This window comes from Lepisosteus oculatus, chromosome 18, assembly GCF_040954835.1.
Source record: "Lepisosteus oculatus isolate fLepOcu1 chromosome 18, fLepOcu1.hap2, whole genome shotgun sequence".
NCBI classification, from domain to species: domain Eukaryota; kingdom Metazoa; phylum Chordata; class Actinopteri; order Semionotiformes; family Lepisosteidae; genus Lepisosteus; species Lepisosteus oculatus.
In genome coordinates this window covers 20,021,510-20,044,319 of record NC_090713.1, presented here as the reverse complement: position 1 = coordinate 20,044,319, position 22,810 = coordinate 20,021,510, and the positions used below count along the sequence as shown (strand labels likewise).

At 58.7% G+C, this 22,810-nt stretch overlaps 1 protein-coding gene across 21 annotated transcripts in view; it reads right to left on the bottom strand.

Annotated features, from left to right (window-relative positions):
* The window catches only part of LOC107075882 (EH domain-binding protein 1-like protein 1), a 66,140-nt gene that overhangs the window by 17,619 nt on the left and 25,711 nt on the right, over window positions 1-22,810 (bottom strand). For 4 of the 21 annotated variants that reach the window (XM_069180527.1, XM_069180528.1, XM_069180529.1 and 1 more), the window contains 13 exons: window positions 21,462-21,641; window positions 17,674-18,969; window positions 16,551-16,613; window positions 15,698-15,977; window positions 11,603-12,082; window positions 10,180-10,641; window positions 8,731-9,090; window positions 7,484-7,939; window positions 6,470-6,880; window positions 5,489-5,917; window positions 4,682-5,080; window positions 3,199-3,490; window positions 2,398-2,570 (listed from right to left, as the gene is read on the bottom strand). In XM_069180527.1, the coding sequence (XP_069036628.1) occupies window positions 2,398-2,570; window positions 3,199-3,490; window positions 4,682-5,080; window positions 5,489-5,917; window positions 6,470-6,880; window positions 7,484-7,939; window positions 8,731-9,090; window positions 10,180-10,641; window positions 11,603-12,082; window positions 15,698-15,977; window positions 16,551-16,613; window positions 17,674-18,969; window positions 21,462-21,641 (5,281 nt within the window). The remainder of the gene's footprint in view (window positions 1-2,397; window positions 2,571-3,198; window positions 3,491-4,681; window positions 5,081-5,488; window positions 5,918-6,469; window positions 6,881-7,483; window positions 7,940-8,730; window positions 9,091-10,179; window positions 10,642-11,602; window positions 12,083-15,697; window positions 15,978-16,550; window positions 16,614-17,673; window positions 18,970-21,461; window positions 21,642-22,810) is intronic. The other 17 variants (XM_069180532.1, XM_069180533.1, XM_069180530.1 and 14 more) reach the window with 16 other exon arrangements.

Here is a 22,810-nt window from a genome sequence, read left to right as displayed (position 1 = left end):
GTCTGTCAGTGAGTCAGTGAGTCAGTCTGTCAGTCTGTCAGTGAGTCAGTGAGTCAGTCTGTCAGTCTGTCAGTCTGTCAGTGAGTCAGTCTGTCAGTCTGTCAGTGAGTCAGTCTGTCAGTCTGTCAGTCTGTCAGTGAGTCAGTCTGTCAGTGAGTCAGTCTGTCAGTCTGTCAGTGAGTCAGTGAGTCAGTGAGTCAGTCTGTCAGTGAGTCAGTGAGTCAGTCTGTCAGTCTGTCAGTGAGTCAGTCTGTCAGTCTGTCAGTGAGTCAGTGAGTCAGTCTGTCAGTCTGTCAGTGAGTCAGTCTGTCAGTGAGTCAGTCTGTCAGTGAGTCAGTCTGTCAGTCTGTCAGTCTGTCAGTGAGTCAGTGAGTCAGTGAGTCAGTCTGTCAGTCTGTCAGTGAGTCAGTCTGTCAGTCTGTCAGTGAGTCAGTGAGTCAGTGAGTCAGTCTGTCAGTGAGTCAGTGAGTCAGTCTGTCAGTCTGTCAGTGAGTCAGTCTGTCAGTCTGTCAGTGAGTCAGTGAGTCAGTCTGTCAGTCTGTCAGTGAGTCAGTCTGTCAGTCAGTGAGTCAGTCTGTCAGTCAGTGAGTCTGTCAGTGAGTCAGTCTGTCAGTGAGTCAGTGAGTCAGTGAGTCAGTCTGTCAGTCTGTCAGTGAGTCAGTCTGTCAGTCTGTCAGTGAGTCAGTGAGTCAGTCTGTCAGTGAGTCAGTCTGTCAGTCAGTGAGTCTGTCAGTGAGTCAGTCTGTCAGTGAGTCAGTGAGTCAGTGAGTCAGTCTGTCAGTCTGTCAGTGAGTCAGTCTGTCTAATCCCAGAGTTCCCACACCTGCCAAAACCACAACAGGTCCCAATCCTACTGGGAGAGGGAGGAGGGAACTCAGTTGATCTGGCAGCCCAGTATGTGATCTCCTGTCACAGCCTGAGGAACAGTGAGTCTGTCTCCCAATAATGCTCCAGCCGAATACAGTATATGTCGATATTATATAATATGTCTTTGTTGTAAATGTCTGTAACATGTCTGTAGATTTTATTTTACTTCTATTTTTTGTTTTGTTCTATGTTAATTTTATTATTTTTATTTGCTTTGGCAACACTGATTGTACCTATCGGTCATGCTAATAAAGCACCTTGAATTGAATTGAATTGAGTCAGTCTGTCAGTCTGTCAGTGAGTCAGTGAGTCAGTTAGTGAGTCAGTCTGTCAGTCTGTCAGTCTGTCAGTGAGTCAGTCTGTCTGTCAGTCTGTCAGTGAGTCAGTCTGTCAGTCTGTCAGTCTGTCAGTGAGTCAGTCTGTCTGTCAGTCTGTCAGTGAGTCAGTCTGTCAGTGAGTCAGTCTGTCAGTCTGTCAGTGAGTCAGAGAGTCAGTCTGTCAGTCTGTCAGTCTGTCAGTGAGTCAGTCTGTCAGTCTGTCAGTCTGTCAGTCTGTCAGTGAGTCAGTTTGTCAGTGAGTCAGTGAGTCAGTGAGTCAGTCTGTCAGTCTGTCAGTCTGTCAGTGAGTCAGTTTGTCAGTGAGTCAGTGAGTCAGTCTGTCAGTCAGTGAGTCTGTCAGTGAGTCAGTCTGTCAGTGAGTCAGTCTGTCAGTGAATCAGTCTGTCTGTCAGTCTGTCAGTGAGTCAGTCTGTCAGTGAGTCAGTCTGTCTGTCAGTCTGTCAGTGAGTCAGTCTGTCAGTCTGTCAGTGAGTCAGTGAGTCAGTCTGTCAGTCAGTCAGTCTGTCAGTGAGTCAGTCTGTCAGTGAGTCAGTCTGTCAGTCTGTCAGTGAGTCAGAGAGTCAGTCTGTCAGTCTGTCAGTGAGTCAGAGAGTCAGTCTGTCAGTCTGTCAGTGAGTCAGTGAGTCAGTCTGTCAGTCTGTCAGTCTGTCAGTCTGTCAGTGAGTCAGTTTGTCAGTGAGTCAGTGAGTCAGTCTGTCAGTCTGTCAGTCTGTCAGTGAGTCAGTTTGTCAGTGAGTCAGTGAGTCAGTCTGTCAGTCAGTGAGTCTGTCAGTGAGTCAGTCTGTCAGTCAGTGAGTCTGTCAGTGAGTCAGTCTGTCAGTCTGTCAGTGAGTCAGTCTGTCAGTGAATCAGTCTGTCTGTCAGTCTGTCAGTGAGTCAGTCTGTCAGTCAGTGAGTCAGTCTGTCAGTCAGTGAGTCTGTCAGTGAGTCAGTCTGTCAGTGAGTCAGTGAGTCAGTCTGTCAGTCTGTCAGTCTGTCAGTGAGTCAGTGAGTCAGTGAGTCAGTCTGGCAGTCTGTCAGTCTGTCAGTCAGTCTGTCAGTCTGTCAGTCTGAAAAGACTTGCACACCACACTCATGGCCCATATACAGTTCCTGTTCCTGTGTGCATGCCCGCCCCCACTGATATCCCTACATGCAGTAGATACTCATTAGACACATCACCACAGGGGGCGGCTGGGCCCCAGGTACCCACATCTTGCCCGGGTGGAAGTGGTGCAGGATGGCGCAGAATGCCAGGCCGTTGCGCCAGGACGTGTTGAAGTTGGTGATCCTCACGCCCCGGTACCCGCGGGTCACCTCCTGGCACCACTGCAACAGGGACTGGCTGGAGCTCACCAGGCCAGGGCTGGGCACGGGACTGGACATCTGGACACGCCGGGAGAGAGAGAAAGAGGAGGTCAGGTGACCCACCACAGAGCGACAAGAGGGCGGTGGGGACGGCGTCGCACTCCTGGACCCCCCCCCCCCACGGAGAGAGAAACGGACAACGGGCCCGCGAGGCTGAGATCGCCCAAGCCGAGCTCCGGCCTCGGGGGGCCCAACTGGGGAACGGCAAACTATTCTCTTAGGTTGGTCCAAAGGGAACAGAAAACAATAAAAGGGGCGTTTCTGCCTCAGTGTCCTGGCCGAATTCACCCCCCCCACCCCCGGCCTTTACCCATCATGGCCTCCTAATAACCCCCCTCTCTGAACTGGCTCCATCACTCTGCTCTCCTCCCCACTGAGAGCTGGGGTGTGGGGAGCGGACTGGCGCCTCATCCAGGTGGGGGTACACACTGCTGGGGGCGGAGGGGATCCCCATGACCTGTACAGAGCCGTGAGTGGAGGGTCCAGAAAGGCGCTATATAAATGTAAGGAATTATTAGAAGGCTGGAAAAGGAGGGGCTGAAAGGTACCCATTAGCCTTCAGTCTCCAGACAGAGGCAGGAGAGGAAGGCTCCTAAACAGAGGAATAATAAAGGAGACAGTGACAGAGAGGTGAGGCTCATCTCACCTCAGGAGGCTCTGCTGGGTCCGCCTTCCTGTCTGCCTCCCGGCCTCCCACAATGCCTTGCTCCTGGCTGAGCACGGGGGTGGGCGGGCTCTTCCTGGAGCGCCTGGGAGCCACCGGCTCATTGGCCGCCGGGGCCGGGGCCGCCCTCTCATTGGCCGGGGCTCGCCCGTTAGGCTGGGGGGTGACCGAGGCCGGGGAGGGGGCGCGGCCGTCGGAGAGGGAGGCGCTCAGCCTCTTCTTCAGGCGGGGGGCGGGCATGGGCACCTCGGGGGCCGCCGGAGACTTTTTAGGACTGAGGAGAGAGAGAGAGGAGGAGGAGGAGGAGGAGGATGTGTATGTACTTCACTGCAAAGCACGGCGGCTTTTGACAGATCCGTTAGACAGCGCCTTCTAACGACCTGATCCGTGCACCGGAAGGCCCCGAGACCCCCTTTCGGACCCCCGAAGATGATGCCGTCCACCTTTTGTGAGGAAACGCAAGTCGATGCATTTGATCGGAAGAGGCTGGTTTCGTACAGCGACACTTCCAAATAACAAGGCTCTCGGCCTTTCTGTTCACTAGCTGGAGAGAGGCAGGGTCAGTCTCCCCTTCCAGGCCCAAATCAGGTAGGAGCACAGCAGCTCCCGACCCTGGGGGGGGGGGGGGGGGGGGGAGGATGCCATTGGCCGAAACAGGGTCCCGCCCCTGGACGTGGGAGCCAATCAGGGAGCTCACGCGTCACAGAGAGGATTGGGATTGGAGGAAGCAGGCTCGGGGGGCGGGACAGGAAAAGGTGCCCGTGAATGCACCTGAATTTGGTGAATGCGGAAGTGGGCTCTCTGATTGGCTCCCTCGTCCAGGGCGGGACCTGTTTCGGCCAATGGCATCCTCCCCCCCGGGTCGGGAGCTGCTGCACTCCTTCCGGATTTGGGCCTGGGGACAGAGGTTACTCCAGGCCTGGATGGCTGCAGTGTGGCGTCCACACGCTCATAGCTGATGGACAGGGAGACCAGGGTCAGGGGTGAGGGGTCAAGGGTCAGACACCGACTGCTACGATGCTCTCTGACATGAGTTACAGAACCAACTATGGAACACACCCTCATTTTTGTCAACAACAGACAAAGCCAGACCAAGTATCACTTTAACAGAAGGGGGGTGCAGGGCTGGGGTCTCCACTATGGCCCCACACTGGACCCACAGATGAAAATAAAGCTGAGAGCTGAGCCACCCGCCAATCCAAATGACCGAGCGCTCTGAGATCCCTCTGGACAGCCCTAGTCCTCCACAATCCCAGCATGCCGTGCCTCTACTTCCTGCAGAGCACCGACAGAGGGGCGCAGCCCAGCAGTGCAGCAGGGCCCTGGCACCGCCCAGAGACCCCGGCATGGGGAAGACCCACTGGGAACGGTCTCGTCCAGGGCAGAGAAGCGCAGGGGTGCCAGCCATGCGGGGGGGGGGGGGGGGGGGTGACGTCCGGGAGCCGTGAGCCCTCATCACACTTACCCCCCGTCCAGGGCGCCCAGTGCCGCCGCCTCCTCTTCCTCCTGCCCCCCTCCAGAGCCCGCCTCCTCCTTCTCGGGCTCCAATCCAGACCCGGCCTTCCGCTCGGGCTCCCTCCCATTGGCTGCATTGTCCACGACATCGGCCAATGGCGGCTCTTCTTCCTGGGCGGGGCTCTGGGCCTCAGCTGGTATCTCCTGGGGGGTGACGCCAGGGGCCTCAGGGGCGACAGTCAGCGCAGAGGGGAGGGGCCGGCAGGGCACGGAGATTTCTGCAGGAGCGCGTGGAGAGGCCTCCTCTCCCTCGGGGGCTGGAGACGGAGGAGGAGCTGCCACCAGATTCCCTGCTATCCGCTCGGACTCTGAGCTGGGCAGCTCTGCAGCCGGACCGCCGGGCTGGGGGCTGATGGACAGGGAGACCGGGGTCAGGGGTCAAAGGTCAGCTACCACGACACCGAGCGCTAACTGCAGGCGCCACGCTACGACGAAACCACCCCAGCGTCACGCCGGATATCACGTCAAGTGCCGTGACCCCTGTCGGTCCCACGCGTGCCTGTGAAGAATACCCCACGAGTCGAGAACGGCCGAGTCCCCCGAGATTCCTTGAGTCGTCCCTCTGGAAAGCCGAGGCGGTACCCAGAATTCCCAGCATGCCGAGCCTCTGCTTTCGGCAGAACCTTAGCGATGGCCAATCAGCTGTTTCGGCGCCTGAGGGTTAATCTGGCCTATCACGGGGGGGGCGGGAGAAGCGCAGGGGTGCCAGCCAAGCTGGAGGGTGCGGCCGGGAGCTGTGTGCCCTCATCACACTTACCCCCCGTCCAGGGCGCCCACTGCTGCCTCCTCCTCTTCCTCCTGCCCCCCTCCGGAGCCCGCCTCCTCCTTCACGGGCTCCAATCCAGACCCGGCCTTCCGCTCCGGAGCCTCCTCATTGGCTGCCTCGTCCACGACCGGGCCCTCAGCAGCCAATAGCGTCTTCTCTCCCCCAGAGGGGCCCTGCACCTCAGCCGAGAGTCCGAGGGCGGGGCTGCGGGGGGTCATGGGAAGGACAGGCTGGGGCAGGGAGAAGTCCGAGGGATGGGAGGTCTCTGGACGCTCTGGAGTGACATCCTGGTGTTTCCCTTCTCTTTCCGGGGATGGAGGCTCTGGGGCTTTCTCTGCCATCCGCTGGGACTCTGATCCGGGCGGCTGAGCAGATGGGCCGCTGGGGACACTGGCTGCTCCTGGGCCAGACGGCTGGGGGCTGATGGACAGGGAGACCAGGGTCAGGGGTCAGGGGTCAGGGGTCAGAGGTCAGAGGTGGTCAGGCACTGACACCGAGTGCACGATGAAGAAAGTCATACTATCTGGACTGTTGTCACCAAATCCAAACATACCCAACATGCTGCCTGTAGTCATCAAAAGACAAAGCCAGACCAAGTATCACTTTAACAGAAGTGGGGTGCAGGGCTGGGGTCTCCACTATGGCCCCACGCTGGACCCACTGATGAAAATAAAGAGAGCTGAGCCACCCGCCAATCCAAACGACTGAGCGCTCTGAGATCCCTCTGGACAGCCCTAGTCCTCCACAATCCCAGCATGCCGTGCCTCTACTTCCTGCAGAGCAGGAAGAGCTCCTGCCACCGACAGAGGGGCGCAGCCCAGCAGTGCAGCAGGGCCCTGGCACCGCCCAGAGACCCCGGCATGGGGAGGACCCACTGGGAACGGTCTCGTCCAGGGCAGAGAAGCGCAGGGGTGCCAGCCATGCGGGGGGGGGGGGTGATGCCCGGGAGCCGTGTGCCCTCATCACACTTACCCCCCGTCCAGGGCGCCCAGTGCCGCCGCCTCCTCTTCCTCCTGCCCCCCTCCAGAGCCCGCCCCCTCCTTCACGGGCTCCAATCCAGACCCGGCCTTCCGCTCTGGCTCCTTCCCATTGGCTCCCTCGTCCACAACATCGGCCAATGGTGGCTCTTCTTCCTGGACGGGGCTCTGGGCCTCAGCTGGTATCTCCTGGGGGGTGATGCCAGGGGCCTCAGGGGCAACAGCCCGGGGCAGCAGAGGGGGAGAGGGCTGAGGCGTCACTGGAGCAGGATATGTGCCTCCTGAAAACTGGGTTGAAGGCAAATCTGGAGCCTGCGCTTGATTTTCAAACGTCGGGGCTTCCTCTGTTTCGGGCTGCCCTGCGGGCGGTCTGGCACGCACACCTGACACCTCCGAGCCGCTGGGGCTGGCGAACAAGGAGATCAGGGTCAAGGGTCAAGGGTCAAAGGTCAGGGGTTAAGGGTGCGGCCCGGGATCACACCCTGAGCGAGTCGGACAACCACAAACGTACAGCGCACCCAAACGGACTCGGCACCGTTGAGCGAAAGCATAAAAAAAGCACGCTCATACCGTTATGTCAACGGAACTGGATGTCGACTGCGTCCATAAGCCGCCATCACTGGGATCCTACGGTCGCAGCAGGATCGACTCTGAGCAAGCCATCTGCTCTCACGTCAGCCCAACATACCACATCCGTACCAGTTTGTTAGTCCACAGCACCGACTAACCACCCACTACAGAAACGGTGATGGCCTCATCTCTGGCACTGGATCCCCGATGCCAGGAAGGTGGGTGAAGCACAGAAAAGCCGGCCACTCCCATGCAGCATGGGACGGTGTTAAAACACCAAGAGTCGCTTTTGAAAAGTCCCGCCAAGCACAAGGGACGGGCGTCAGTAGGCGTTAAGCAGGGCCAAGCATAAGAATCCGAATCGGAATCGCCGGCTTGAGATGCCCCACATCGCCAGTGCCGCTCAGTGCCGAGAGCGGTGGTGCCTTCACACACTTACCCCTTGACCTGGGCGCCCACTACCGCCTCCGCCGCGCCCACTTCCTCCGGCCACGGCGCAGAGCCCGCCTCCTCCATCACAGCCTCCAATCCGGACACCTGCTGCAACTCCAGGCCGTTCTCATTGGCTCCCTCCTCCACAGCAGGGGCTGTTTTGGCCAATGGCGTGTCGTCCCTCTGGGAGGGGGTGTGGTCCCGGGATAAGGGCTCCTGGGCGTCAGTGAAAGGGACTTTGGGGGCCAGAAAGCCAACTGACAGCGGAGTGGGGGACAGCTCGGTCACCAGGAGGTTTACAGCAGCTGTGTGCCTTCCTGTTTTGTCCTGGGCTGGAGTTGACCTGAGAGCCTCCGTTGGTCCCTCCATGATCCGGTCTTCCTCCGATCCAGGCTGGTGTGCAGACAGGGCAGCGGCGACACCTGGTTCAGGCTGCTGCAGCACAGGGGCCACACTCTCGGGGCTGATGGATTGGGAGATTGAGGTCAGAGGTCAAGCGCTGTGGCCCTGAGAACAGGGTGCACGGTGTACAACAGACAACGAGGACACTGCCCCCGAACCACCGACAATCAGAAACGACTGACCCAGCGCCGTTAACAGAAAAAACTACGAGGCTAAAGATCACTGAATAAAGGCAGAAGAATTCTGGGATCCCATGCTGGTCCCGCGAATTCCAACCACCAAAGCCTGACGACCGACAATTCCGATTTCCGCTAGGGTTACCAGCCGCCCCTCTCGGAGGGGCTGGTCGGCCCGCCATCCCAGCATGCCCAGACTTCACAACCCCGGCGCCAGCCAATCCGCTGTCTTCTCCGGAGCCGGAGAAGACAGTGCAAATCTAGCAGCCGGCAGCGGATCACAGACTCCCACCACCTCCGCTAGCGCACAAAGCCGGGCCGCGGGGGCCACACACGCACGCACACGCACGCACGCGGAACCCCGTCTGAGCCAAGCCCAGACGAGATGTCTCGCTGACAGAGGTCTGGGGGAGGACTCCCATCAGGCACAGCTGAGCTGGCAGTGACATTGAGCAAAGCGCGAGGGTGGCGCAGAGGGTGGCGCAGGGGTGGGCTCGACACCTGGCAAGTCGACGTTGACGTGGAGACTCTCGGCCCGCAACCAGCCTCAGTGGGAAGTATGGCCGGGGAGGGGGGGGGAGGGTCCCATGACGACGCTGCAGGACAGCAACACCGGCCGCTGTGCGCTGGCGGGCCCGAGCCGTGCTGGGGGGTGCAGCTCCCACACCACACTTACCCACTGTCCTCAACTGGGCCCACCACAGCCTCCAGTGTGGACACAGGCTCCTTCCCCTCGGCTCCCCCGATCACCGTGCCGGGCACTGCTGGCTCTCCCCCCGGGGAAGGGCTCCGATCCCGGGGTGTGGGCTCCGGGGCGACAACGCGGGGAGCCCCGGAGGGCAGCGGCAGACAGGGATGGCGGTGGGGGGGCGGCGGGCTTTCAGCGGGAGCATCCGTGGGTCCCTCCCCTCCGTCCCGGGGCGGTGACGCCGCGGGGGCCTCCGGTGGGGCCCCCTCGGATCTGGGTCGCGGGGCAGGGGGAACGCCGACCGGCCCCGGGCTGGGCGTCTGCGGCGCGGCGGCCGTGCTCCCGGGGCTGATGGGACAGGGACAGGAAGGGGGACAGGGCGCGGCGGGGTCAAAGAGGTGAACAGGACAGGAAAGGGGAGGGTGACAGGAAAGGGGAAAGCCCAGAGGGCGGGACTTCAGCAGAAACGCACAACGGCGAAGCCCAGGCGTGTGGGTAAGCGGGAGACGTGTGCCCTGGCCTGTTTCTGGCCCGAATTGTTGTTCGGGGATGGTAGATCGAGTGGCATGTGCATATGAACACCTTTCTTTGAGCTCTTCAGCGGTCAGGTTAACTCCCCTACAAAATCGAAATTCGATCCAACCAAACAGGTGGGAAATCGCCTCGGTGGGATCCTTTCCCCCAATTATTCGGTTATATTCCGGGACCGGTTTCGGAATCGCCGAGAAAAGGGTACGCCATTCCTGCGTCCCGGCTCACGGCGACAAACCCTCTGACCGCACACGGGGAGGAAGGGTCCTTCGCCCCTCCCCATTCAGCCCAGCCCCGCCCCTGACTCCGCCCCCAAGGCAAGACTTCCAATCCCGATTTAGACTCCACCTCTAGCCCCGCCTCCCAATGCAAGACTTCCAATCCCGATTTAGACTCCACTTCTAGCCCCGCCTCCCAATGCAAGACTTCCAATCCCGCTTTAGACTCCACCTCTAGCCCCGCCCCTGACCCCGCCTCCAAACGCAAGACTTCCAATCCCGAATTAGACTCCACCTCCACCCCAAAAGTGTCTGGTCTGAGCGATGGCCAGATTTCTCTGGGAACTAAGGGAGTCTCTTCTCCAGATCGGCAGACCCCCCGTGACGTCTCTGAGGTGCATCTGTGTGCCGACCCATTTGTTGACATAGCAGATTGGAAAAAGAAGGAGAGAGCCAAGGAGAAGCAGAGGAACTGGAGCGAGAGGAGGCTGGGATAGAGAGGTACTGGGATAGAGAAGTGCTGGAGAGAGGGAGGGAGGGGTGGGGATGAGGGAGTGGGAGTTTGGGGGGGGGGGGATTTCAGTGAAGCCTGCGCAGACGCCGATATCCTCCTGTGCTGCTCCTTCTGCCATCCTCCGTGCCAAGCCATGCGACAAGAGTGGTGCCCGTGTGCCCCTATCGCACTTACCCCCGGTCCAGGATGCCCACCACTGGGCCCAGGGACACCTCCTCCTCCTCCTCCTGCCCCGCCCCTGACTCCGCCTCCTCCCGCGGGGCGTCCAATCCAGACACAGGCCCCTCCCCTAGCTCCTTCCCATTGGTGCTCTCATCCGGAACCGGGCCTGAATTGGCCAGTGGGGGCTGCTCTTCCTGAGAGGGGCTCTGGACATGAGCTGCGGGTTCCTGGGGAGTCGTGGAGGGGGCTCTGGGGGGGGCAGTCTGTGATCCCGGAGAGGGTGGGCGCCCAGGGGCCAATGCCCTTCCCGTCTGCCTGTCGGCTCTGCTCTGCGCTGGAGCTGGGAGGGCACCCTTCTCCAGCTTCTCTTCCATCAAGGGCTCCTCTGATCTGGGCTCCCGTGTGGATGGAGCCCCAGGGGCTCTGGTTGCTTCTGGATCAGATGACTGAAGCTCTGTGGCCACATTGTCAGGGCTGATGGACAGGGAGACTGAGGTCAGGGATACATCAGTGTGAAACACCGCAGTAAATATCCAAGCAGGGGCAGCCCACCTCAGCAAAGTTCAGGGGTCGGAGGTCAAGGTTCAGGGACAATCAGAGCAGGGGCACCCTACACCAGCAAAGCTCAGGGGTTGGGGTCAGAGGTCAGGGATACATCATGATAAAACACTGCAGTGCCAATCAGAGCAGGGGCACCCCAGAGCATCAGAGCTCAGGGGTCAGGGGTCAGGGGTCAGGGATACATCATGATAAAACACTGCAGTGCCAATCAGAGCAGGGGCGCCCCAGAGCATCAGAGCTCAGGGGTCAGGGGTCAGGGATACATCATGATAAAACACTGCAGTGCCAATCAGAGCAGGGGCACCCCAGAGCATCAGAGCTCAGGGGTCAGGGGTCAGGGATGAATCACGATAAAACACTGCAGTGCCAATCAGAGCAGGGGCGCCCCACGCAGCAGCAGGCGAATGAACGGCTCCTCTTTGCCGAGCTCAGGCTGCAATTCACCCCTAGGAGCAGAAGCGTCATCCAGCTGCCCCGGCTCTGGGAGAAGCACAGGGGTGGACCAGAGGAGTCGTGGCTGATGCGCCAGCAAACATCTCAACAGAAGCTGCTACTCATCATCACCAGGAGCAAGTGCCGATGCAGAAGGCTAAATACATATATATGCAGGCAGCGGCCATGTTAATCTGTCACATAGAGGCACTGTGACGTAGGTCTCCGACGTCAGACCCCGCCCACAGGGGCGCTGGATCTTGGAACGAAGGGTGCTCTCAATCTGAAAACGATTCCTGTTTGACGTCAGTCCAGATAGGCTGGGCTAGCCTCCCGATTCAGCCTGGTCCCGATTCAGCCACTCGAAAAAGCTTCACTGCCGCCATCTTTCCAATCCGCCGTGCCAAGCCATGCAAGGGGGGGCCGCCGCACCCACACTTACCCCTGGGCACGGTGGAGAGGAAGCTGGGCGCCCAGCACAGGAAGTAACTCCTCCTGCCCGGCCTCCAACCCCGCCCCCTCTTCCCCGTCCTCCAATCCGCGCGCCGGCTCAACCCCTTCCTCCTTCTGATTGGCCGCCCCGTCCAGAGCCGGGCCTAATTCGGCCAATGGCGGCTGCTCCCCCAGCAGGGGCCTCTGGTCCCGGGCTGGGGGTGTCTGGGTAGGATCGCTGGGATCCCCGGGGGGGGCAGCCTGGGGCAGCGGAGGAGGAGAGGACTGGGGGGTCACTGGGCTTTCCGGAACGTCTTCGATCCTTCTGTCCACTCTCTGCGGAGCTGGTGCCAGACGGGGAGACTCCACCGGCTGGTCCGTTTTCGGGGCTACTCCGGGTTCGGGCTGCAGGGGTGCGGACGAGCCGCCCGATACCCCGGCTGGTACCGGGGAGCCAGACGGCTGAGGTTTAGAGGCTGCACTCTCAGGGCTGATGGACAATGAGACCAGGGCTCAGGTCAGACTCTCGTAAAGGAGAACGATCTTACGTCTTGGGGAGCCATCCACCCCTCAATTTTACAGGACGAGCCAAGGCAGCGCCCTGAAAATTATATAGAGGTCGAACCCCGGATTTGCGTCATCGGGATTTACGTTTTTCCCGCCCGGAACGCCATTTTTCCTTCCGGTCCCAACCAAAACAGCGCCCCCTCAGGTGTCTGCTGTCCGCCATCACTGTTTCAGGTGGTCTTGTGTGCGTCATGGGTTTGATTTTATTTCATGGAAGGTGTTTTTGAACGCCTAACATGGAGAGGGAGGACGAAAGGAAGACCAGCCCCCCCCCCCCAGGAGAAAGTCTCTCGATTACGTGAGGCGGATTCTCACCTGGGAAGGGGGGTTGAATATCCCGATTGCCCCATGGAACACCAGTGTGAAGAATGGGGAGAGTATATCATGAATGAAGGGGAGAAGTGTGGACCGATGGCTACGAACCGAAAGTATATCCGTCCTCCGAATGAGACGTCAAACTGAGGTCCTGACTCTCTGCAGTCATTAAAAACCCCAGGGTGTTTCTCGAGAAGAGTAGGGGTGTTACCCCGGTGTCCTGGCCAAATTTCCCCCCTGGCCTTTACCCATCATGGCCTCCTAATAACCCCCCTCTCTGAACTGGCTCCATCACTCTGCTCTCCTCCCCACTGAGAGCTGGGGTGTGGGGAGCGGACTGGCGCCTCATCCAGGTGGGGGTACACACTGCTGGGGGTGGAGGGGATCCCCATGACCTGGAAAGAGCTCTGAGTGGAGTGTCCAGAAAAGCGCTATATAAGTGTAAGCAATTATTATTATTATGTGAAGCCATCGAGGGAGAGAAGCAAAAGTTGGGACCTACATTCACTGAGACAGCTGTGATTTACATGTGTCCCCGGTCACTGGCAACATCTGGCATTTTGCGAAATAGCAGCATGTAAGCCTCTCCAGCCCTGGACCCACGTTAAAATCCGATCAACACCAAGACTGACGTCCACCCGAAGTCTCAAACTCAACCAGCTGAGGAACGGAGCACGGTAACGTCCGAAAAACCATGATGTATCGCCGTAAAAAAATTGCTAATATGGTAATGCACATCATAATCTGTATATGCACAACAGCATACGAGAGATTCAGACCCATAACCCTCTGCACAATACCTACTACGCCACACGAACACCAGGTGAGTAGAGGGCTCTGAGCACCACTGTGACACTGCCAACCTGCGGCGTTAACGTGCATTTGGAAAATACCGTGTTGTAAAAACGAATCTTTTTAAGTTAGAAACGCAGAACCTGTTCTGAGAACGTTACGCCCTAAACACTCTGTCCTCTAAGACTCGGGAACTGCATTTTGCGAAATAGCAGCATTTAAGCCCCTCCAGCCCTGGACCCACATTCAAATCCGATTAACGCCAAGACTGACGTCCACCCGAAGTCTCAAACTCAACCAGCTGAGGAACGGAGCACGGTAACGTGCGAAAAACCATGATGTATCGCCGTAAAAAAATTGCCAATATGGTAATGCACATCATAATCTCTATATGCACAACAGCATACCAAAGAGTTAGAAACGCAGAACCTGTCCTGAGAACGTTACAACCTTAACACTCTCTCCTCTAAGACTCAGGAACTGCAGCTGAGAAGCACATCCCTGCACTCCTGCTTTGGTTAGGCGACCTGTACACTAGTGACAATCAAAACAGGCAATCCTGTTCCTGGGAGGCCGCACCAGGTTTTACAGGTAACTTCTAGTCCACGAGACCTGGCGACGATTCGGGTAATCTCCCTCATCAGCTGATGTTGTCCCACCCAGCCTCCCCTCCCCTCCCAGGCCTCAACCACACACATCTGGCCAAGATCCTGTTTGGCCAGGGACCGGTATTAAACCTGCAGTACTTCTGCCCCCTCAACCTGACAGCTGTCCTGGTGTCCCTGGGATACAATCCCTAGTAGAATCGGCTGATCCTGTTTGGCCAGGGACCGGTATTAAACCTGCAGTACTTCTGCCCCCTCAACCTGACAGCTGTCCTGGTGTCCCTGGGATACAATCCCTAGTAGAATCGGCTGATCCTGTTTGGCCAGGGACCGGTATTAAACCTGCAGTACTTCTGCCCCCTCAACCTGACAGCTGTCCTGGTGTCCCTGGGATACAATCCCTAGTAGAATCGGCTGATCCTGTTTGGCCAGGGATCCTTAATCAGCTAGTGTCATACCAACCCAGCCTCCCCACCCTGGTCCAGAGTCACACAATTTCTGATGTCCCTTGCACTATTATCACACTATTACAACTGGCTGATCCTGTTTGGCCAGGGAACAGATGACACATTTCGGCAGCAGTCGGTAGGGGGAGACAAGGAATGCCTCCGGCTCAGAAGCTACAGACGGCCGGTGTTTCACTTAAGCCCGCGAGATTCGTCTCTGAACTGAGCCCGGGTCTCTCCGAGCTGGTCCCTTCTACGGCGCCAGATCAGCTCGCTGACTGGCCGAGGCCGGTTTCCCCAGCCCTCCGGTGAGGCAGGTGAGCTCAGACGTTAGCATTGCTGGGGCCACGGTGCCACACTACGTAACACATGAAGCCCTCGTTTCTCGTAACAGCACACCCAGGCTATACACTAGCACTACTGTTTAATGACACCGGTTTAGCCTGCTATTCTGTGTAGACTTTAAAATCCTCATGCTCACCTATAAGGCTCTGCATGGCTTGGCACCTCAGTACCTGTCTGAGCTATTATCGCCCTGCTCCCCACCTCGCAACCCTCGCTCTTCGAATTCTGCTCTCCTTACTGTCCCCCCCAAGCCCCGTCTACATTGTAGGGGTGACAGGGCCTTCTCCTGTTATGCCCCCAAGCTCTGGAACTCTCTGCCCAAGGATATCAGAGAGTCACCTTCTCTAAACTCCTTCAAATCCAGACTCAGTACCACCATCCACGGTCATTGTGTATTCTTTTTATTTATTATTGTTGTCATTCTGTAAAGCGCTTTGAGAAGCCACCTTTAAAGACGCTTTATAAAATAAAGTTTATTATTATTATATTGTTTATTCAAATGAACGTATTGATGTGTTTATGGTCCTGTACTACCCATTATAAGTTGTTGTGCTTTGATGTACTGTCATTATTACAACAATAAAGTGTGGTGTGTGTCTGGGAGGTTGCTGGTTCGAATCCCGCGGCCGGCAGAGGAATCCTACTCCGTGGGGCCCCTGAGCAAGGCCCTTCACCCCCCCAGCTGCTCCAGGGGCGCTGTATAAATGGCCGACCCTGCGCTCTGACCCCCAGCTTCTCTCTCTCCCTGTCTGTGTGTCTCCTGGAGAGCAAGCTGGGGTCTGTGAAAAGACACATCCCTAATGCAAGAAATTGTATATGGCCGATAAAGTGATCTGATCTTATTAATTATTATTATTTACTGTTCTGTAAACGACTGTGCTCATTGTGTGACAGTGTTGGCCACTGTACTGTGCACGTTTCCGAGTGAACAGCTGATTTATGAATCCCGATGTACATGTGCTTACAGCTAATAATCTCCTCTCTTATGTCATGTTTGCCAAGCTGTGTCGGACAGTGGTTTCCTCATACACGTACCCTCTGTGCAGGGCGGCCCCTCCTGCCCCTCTTCCGCCCCACGTCTTCACTTTGCCTCCCTCCTCCGGGGCGGGGCTCGGCTCGGGCGACGCCGGCTCTCCTCCCGGGCCGGCGCTGGTCCCGGCGGGCGGGTGGGGCCCCTGGTTGGCGATACTGATGCTGCCCGCGGCCCGGGGAGGCCGGGGAAGGTCTTCGGGGCGGCCGATGCTCAGAGGGCGGGGGGCCGGTTTGACAGTGGGGACCCACTCGCTTTCCTGGGCGCCGGCGTTGACCTTTGACCCTGTGGATGAAATCAGCAGGACGAGAACTGAGTCCCTTCATAAAAAAAAATACAATATTAATATTAAAAGCCCATGCAGACGATCTGAGCGTGCCGTGTTGCTATACAGTATATTAGGGTGTGCAACATTTTTAATATGTGGAAAACCCCAACTTTTCAGACCCTAAGTTCTTCATACACTGAACTCTTAAGAGCATGGTATGTCTCAGAGGAGTGGCCCATTCTGTCCAAATGCGGAGTGCACGGTCCTTTGCTCATGAAGCCTGAGGACCGTAAAGTAGCAGCAGACCCGGCTAATGTCTCAAGGCCGAAAGCCCCAGCTGTTGACAGCTTGCGGCTGGCTGCCCAAAGATGAGATGCGCCGGAACAGCTAAAAAAAACCCCCTCTTGCAGACTGCTGGGCCGAGTGGCCTGAACAGCTGTGAACAGCTGGTGGCAGCCATCCTGCCCATGTGATCCGGATGTGATCCGGATCGCTGCTGGGGGGTGCATGGAAAACAAGCCTGAGGAGAACCGGAACCACCTGCCCGCGGGCGGGGAGTTCCTCCGGGACCCGGCGCTCCGGGGACTCACCCTGACAGGCGGCGCTGGAGTCGTCCTCCTCTTCAGCCAGCGTGCCCAGCTCCCTCTGGATCTCTGGAAGCACAGAAGCACACCCGCTGAGCGTCTCTGGGGTCCCCCCAGGAGCTCGCCTATACGGCTGGAGCCGAAGAGGGGGGGTGCCCCCTCTGCTCTTTGAAAATAAAGGGGGTGGGGGCGCCCGACTGCAAGGCAAGCGCCCCTCACGCCTGATCGGCCGTTTTTCGAACCCCTTTATCCAGTCCAGGGTGGCGGGGGGAGCTGGAGTCTATCCCAGCAAGCAACGGGGGCACAAGGCAGACTACACCCTGGGCGGGATTCCAGTCCATCACAGGACACCCACACACACACTCACACACACACACACACATACACACACACACACACACTCACACACACACACACTCACACACACACTCACACACACACTCACACTCACACTCACACACACACACACACACCAGGGCCTGTTTTCCCAGAAGCCCAATGAGCCAAGACATGTGGGGGGAAACAGGAGCACCTGGAGGGAACCCCACAACAACACGAGGAGAACATGCAAACTCCACCCAGACAGCACCCCAGGTCCGGAATGGAACCCGGAGCCCCGGCGCTGTGCCACCGGGCCCCCCCCCCCACCTCCCTCAAATCGACCCATTAAGGTGAAGGAACTGGGGGCCGTGAACAGGCACCCACTGTCACTCGTTGGGGGGGACGGGAGTGAGGAGGGGCACCCAGAAACACACAGGCATGCACGGGTGCGCTGCACACTGCTCCCAGCAGCACTGACGTGCACTCTGGGCAGGGAGGGCTAATATGAAACCATGCACAGCGAGCAAGAAGGAGGTGCGATGAAGATTCAATTTACATTGAAGGTCTTAAAATGAGCCGAGGCCCTTCGGTTGCTCGGTAAATAATTGGTACCAGGCTCTCTTCCCGAGAAAAATGAGGTTATCGGCTTCTACAGCACGGCCGGACAGCCTGCTCCACACCCCCGCCGCCCTTTGCGTAAAGCCGTGCCACTGGGACTCAGTTTTAACAGGACGTCTCTGCTGCCCAGACTCACGACATGCGGCTGACATGCGCGAGGCACCGACTGATCCAGCGAGCCCGTCTGTACCTGTGCCAGCTGCAGGCTGGAAGACTGTAGGCAGGGCAGGGGCAGGAGCAGGGGTAGGGGCAGGAGCAGGGGTAGGGGCAGGAGGGCAGGCAGGGGCAAGAGCAGGGGCAGGGGCAGGGGCAGGAGCAGGGGTAGGGGCAGGGGCAGGGGCAGGGGCAGGAGGGCGGGCAGGGGCAGGAGCAGGGGTAGGGGCAGGGGCAGGAGCAGGGGCAGGGGCAGGAGGGCGGGCAGGGGCAAGAGCAGGGGCAGGAGCAGGGGCAAGAGCAGGGGTAGGGGCAGGAGGGCGGGCAGGGGCAAGAGCAAGGGTAGGGGCAGGGGCAGGAGCAAGGGCAGGGGCAAGAGCAGGGGTAGGGGCAGGGGCAGGGGCAGGAGCAGGGGTAGAGACAGGAGCAGGGGCAGGGGTAGGGGCAGGGGCAGGGGCAAGAGCAGGGGTAGAGACAGGAGCAGGGGCAGGGGCAGGAGGGCGGGCAGGAGCAGGGGCAGGGGCAAGAGCAGGGGTAGAGACAGGGGCAGGAGGAGCAGCAGGGGCAAAGGCAGGAGCAGGGGCAGGGGCAAAGGCAGGAGCAGGGGCAAAGGAAGGAGCAGTAGGAGCAGGAGCAGGGGCAGGGGCAGGGGCAAAGGAAGGGGCAAAGGCAGGAGCAGCAGGGGCAGGGGCAAAGGGAGGAGCAGTAGGGGCAGGAGCAGCAGGGGCAGGGGCAAAGGCAGGAGCAGTAGGGGCAGGAGCAGCAGGGGTAGGGGTAGGGGCAGGGGCAAAGGAAGGAGCAGTAGGGGCAGGGGCAGGGGCAGGGGCAAAGGAAGGGGCAGCAGGGGCAGGGGCAAAGGAAGGAGCAGTAGGGGTAGAGGCAGGGGCAAAGGAAGGAGCAGTAGGAGCAGGGGCAGGAGCAGCAGGGGCAGGGGCAAAGGCAGGAGCAGTAGGGGCAGGAGCAGCAGGGGCAGGGGCAAAGGCAGGAGCAGCAGGGGCAGGGGCAGGGGCAGGGGCAAAGGCAGGAGCAGCAGGGGCAGGGGCAGGGACAAAGGAAGGAGCAGTAGAGGTAGGAGCAGGGGCAGGGGCAAAGGAAGGGGCAAAGGCAGGAGCAGCAGGGGCAGGGGCAAAGGCAGGGGCAGGGGTAGGGGCTGGGGCGGTCACACGTCGGGGGGGCCTGGGCGGGAGCAGAGACGTGGGCGTGGGGCCGGCAGAGGAGGAGGAAGAGGAGGAGGAAGAGCAGAAAAGGGCTGTGCCCGCAGCCGCGGTGGCAGGGGGGACGCCGTGAGCCCCCGGGGGTCTGGACTCGTGCCTGCGGGCGGCGGAGACGGGCGCTGGGGGGCCGAGGGGGGAGAGAGGAGAGAGAGAGAGAGAGAGAGTCAGGAAACAATGAAGGAAGAGGACACAGTGAGCTCTAAGGGGACCTGTAGGGGGCGCTCTCCCTCTGGACGCTGGGCTCCAGGAGGTGTCGAGCTCGGAATGAGAGGTTAAAGGTGGGTCCTCGCTACCTGGTCATTACTGGTCCTGTGGCTGTTAACTCCAGTGGGGTCCGAACCATCTGACCACAGACTGACTCAAATGACACCCCTTAATTCAATTAGTGAAACAGCCAGGTGGGGGCTGCTGGTGCAGAATGAGCACTGGGCGTCTCCCAGGTGGGGGCCGCTGGTGCAGAATGAACACTGTGTGTCTCCCAGGTGGGGGCTGCTGGTGCAGAATGGACACTGTGTGTTTCCCGGGTTGGGGCTGCTGGTGCAGAATGAACACCGTGTGTCTCCCAGGTGGGGGCTGCTGGTGCAGAATGGACACTGTGCGTCTCCCAGGTGGGGCTGCTGGTGCAGAATGATCACTGTGCGTCTCCCAGGTGGGGGCTGCTGGTGCAGAATGAACACTGTGTGTTTCCCAGGTGGGGGCTGCTGGTGCAGAATGAACACTGTGCGTCTCCCAGGTGGGGCTGCTGGTGCAGAATGAACACCGTGCGTCTCCCAGGTGGGGGCTGCTGGTGCAGAATGAACACCGTGTGTCTCCCAGGTGGGGCTGCTGGTGCAGAATGAACACTGTGTGTCTCCCAGGTGGGGCTGCTGGTGCAGAATGAACACTGTGTGTCTCCCAGGTGGGGATGCTGGTGCAGAATGAACACTGTGTGTCTCCCAGGTGGGGGCTGCTGGTGCAGAATGAACACTGTGCGTCTCCCAGGTGGGGCTGCTGGTGCAGAATGAACACTGTGTGTCTCCCAGGTGGGGGCTGCTGGTGCAGAATGAACACTGTGCGTCTCCCAGGTGGGGCTGCTGGTGCAGAATGAACACTGTGTGTCTCCCAGGTGGGGCTCTGCAGTTTGCACTGGGGCATGAAGTGGATCCCCAGCTCTATGTTAAGATCTTTCAGGATCTTTTGGGGTCTTCTGGTATGAAAGATGCTACAGAAATAATATCACATTTTGTATAACTGCAACACCTCTTGTGTGCGAGGAGAATATCTGCTTTTAATGACATCGGAGGCAGTACTGAAGATGACAACATATGAGGAAATGGTAGATAATAAGATCTCAAAACAAAAATGTTGTCACGACAAAGCAACAACATTTTACTATATTGTTTCCAGCAGTCACTGAAAGAACTGTTAAATAATGTTAAGTGACTTTTTCCTGCACTGCATACCAATCCAAACCAGGCTCTAGATATTGCAAGCTTATTAGGGTTCATTTATGGTGCAGTCAGTGATTATTATCACAGATTATCAAGCAGCCCAATCCCTTGGACGGGCTAAATTGTGCCGCCTTGTTTGTAACCTGGGAACTGACTGAGTTGTCGTGCTGCCACCTAGCGGCCACTGACGGAACGGCAAGGAGAAGCGAAAACGTCGACTTCATACAGCCCGAGACTCTTCAAGGAAGTTTTGAAGGAAGTGATGGAGTGTTACTGTGTGATCAAGCACATGTTCAAACACATGATCCCTCTAACGAGCTAAAAGATTCATTGAAACTGGACTACTCTGCCTTGAAGGGTCCTTTGTAACAATTCCTGACACCTCTATAGCGCCTTTCTGGACTCTCCACTCAGAGCTCTGTACAGGTCATGGGGATCCCCTCCACCCCCCAGCAGTGTGTACCCCCACCTGGATGAGGCGCCAGTCCGCTCCCCCCACACCCCAGCTCTCAGTGGGGAGGAGAGCAGAGTGATGGAGCCAGTTCAGAGAGGGGGGTTATTAGGAGGCCATGATGGGTAAAGGCCAGGGGGGGGGAATTTGGCCAGGACACCGGGGTGACACCCCTACTCTTCTCGAGAGACACCCTGGGGTTTTTAATGACCACAGAGAGTCAGGACCTCGGTTTGACGTCTCATCCGAAGGACGGCGCCTGTTTACAGTCTAGTGTCCCCCGTCACTATACTGGGGCATCAGGACCCACACGGACCGCAGGGTGAGCTGCACACTGCTGGGGGTGGAGGGGATCCCCCTGACCTGTACAGAGCTCTGAGTGGGGGAGTCCAGAAAGGCGCTATAGAAGTGTCAGGAACTGTTATTTTTTAAAATAAGGCGCTAGGTTCGGTTCAATCAAAGACCCTTCAGGACAGAGTAGTCCAGTTTCAATTAATTCTTTAGCTCGTTAGAGGAATCATGGGTTTGAAGTCCAGAAAGGCGCTATATAAGTGTAAGGATTAGTATTATTAGGATTGGAACCGGTTTGGCCCAGAGGATCGTCCTACAGGGGGGTGGAGGATGGGGTAACCCGAGTGAGAGCTAGCCGCAGGGACAGGGGACCCCGACACTAGAGACGCGGCGCTCTGCGGGGCTGGGAGGGGGGGCCGCGCTGCCGGGGGGGGCGTACCTGAGCCGCCGGCGGGCTGGAAGACGGCGGGCAGGGCCGGCGGGTGGGCCGGGGCGAAGGCGGGGACGGTGTAGGCGTAGGGGGAGCAGCGGGGCGCGGGAGCAGCGCCCGCCCGGGGGGGGCTCAGGGAGGGGGCCCCCGGGGGCCCGGCTCCGGCCTTGCAGGAGGCACAGGGAGGCACTGAGGAAGGAGAGAGACAGGCAGAGAGAGAGAGGAGGAGGCAGGGAGGGAGGGGGAGAGGGGAGTGGGAGGGAGAGGCAGGGAGAGGGTGACAGGAAAGGAGGCACAGAGGGAGAGAGGGAGGAGTGGGAGAGAGAGGAGTAGGAGAGAGAGACAGGAAGAGAGAGGAGTAGGAGAGAGAGACAGAGAGAGAGGAGTAGGAGAGAGAGACAGGGAGAGAGAGTAGTGGGCGAGAGAGGAGTGGGAGAGAGAGACAGGGAGAGAGAGGAGTAGGAGAGAGACAGGGAGAGAGAGGAGTGGGGGAGAGAGGAGTGGGAGAGAGAGGAGTGGGAGAGAGACAGGGAGAGAGAGGAGTGGGAGAGAGAGGAGTAGGAGAGATAGACAGGGAGAGAGAGGAGTAGGAGAGAGAGGAGTAGGAGACATAGACAGGGAGAGAGAGGAGTGGGAGAGAGAGGAGTAGGAGAGATAGACAGGGAGAGAGAGGAGTAGGAGAGAGAGGAGTGGGAGAGAGAGAGGAGTGGGAGAGATGGAGGCACAGAGAGACAGAAAAAGGCCAGAGAGAGGAGAGAGAGAGAGAAGCAGGTTGAAGAAGCGTCTCTCTCTCTAACAGTCTCTTCCACACCCTGCACAGGGCAGAGCACCCCACTGCGCTCTGGGCACTGCGGTCACCCCAAACCCTACAGGGGGCACACACACACCTCCCTCCTGCAGCGGGAGTACAGCAGGGGGCAGGGAGAGAAGACGCCACCCCCAAAGACTGTTACAGGGGTACAGCGGGGGTACAGCAGGGGGCAGGGAGAGGAGACGCCACCCCCAAAGACTGTTACAGGGGTACAGCGGGGGTACAGCAGGGGGCAGGGAGAGGAGAGGCACTACAGAGAGACGCCACCCCCAAAGACTGTTACAGGGGTACAGTGGGGGTACAGCAGGGGGCAGGGAGAGGAGAGACACTACAGAGAGACGCCACCCCCAAAGACTGTTACAGGGGTACAGCGGGGGTACAGCAGGGGGCAGGGAGAGGAGACGCCACCCCCAAAGACTGTTACAGGGGTACAGCGGGGGTACAGCAGGGGGCAGGGAGAGGAGACACCACCCCCAAAGACTGTTACAGGGGTACAGCGGGGGTACAGCAGGGGGCAGGGAGAGGAGACGCCACCCCCAAAGACTGT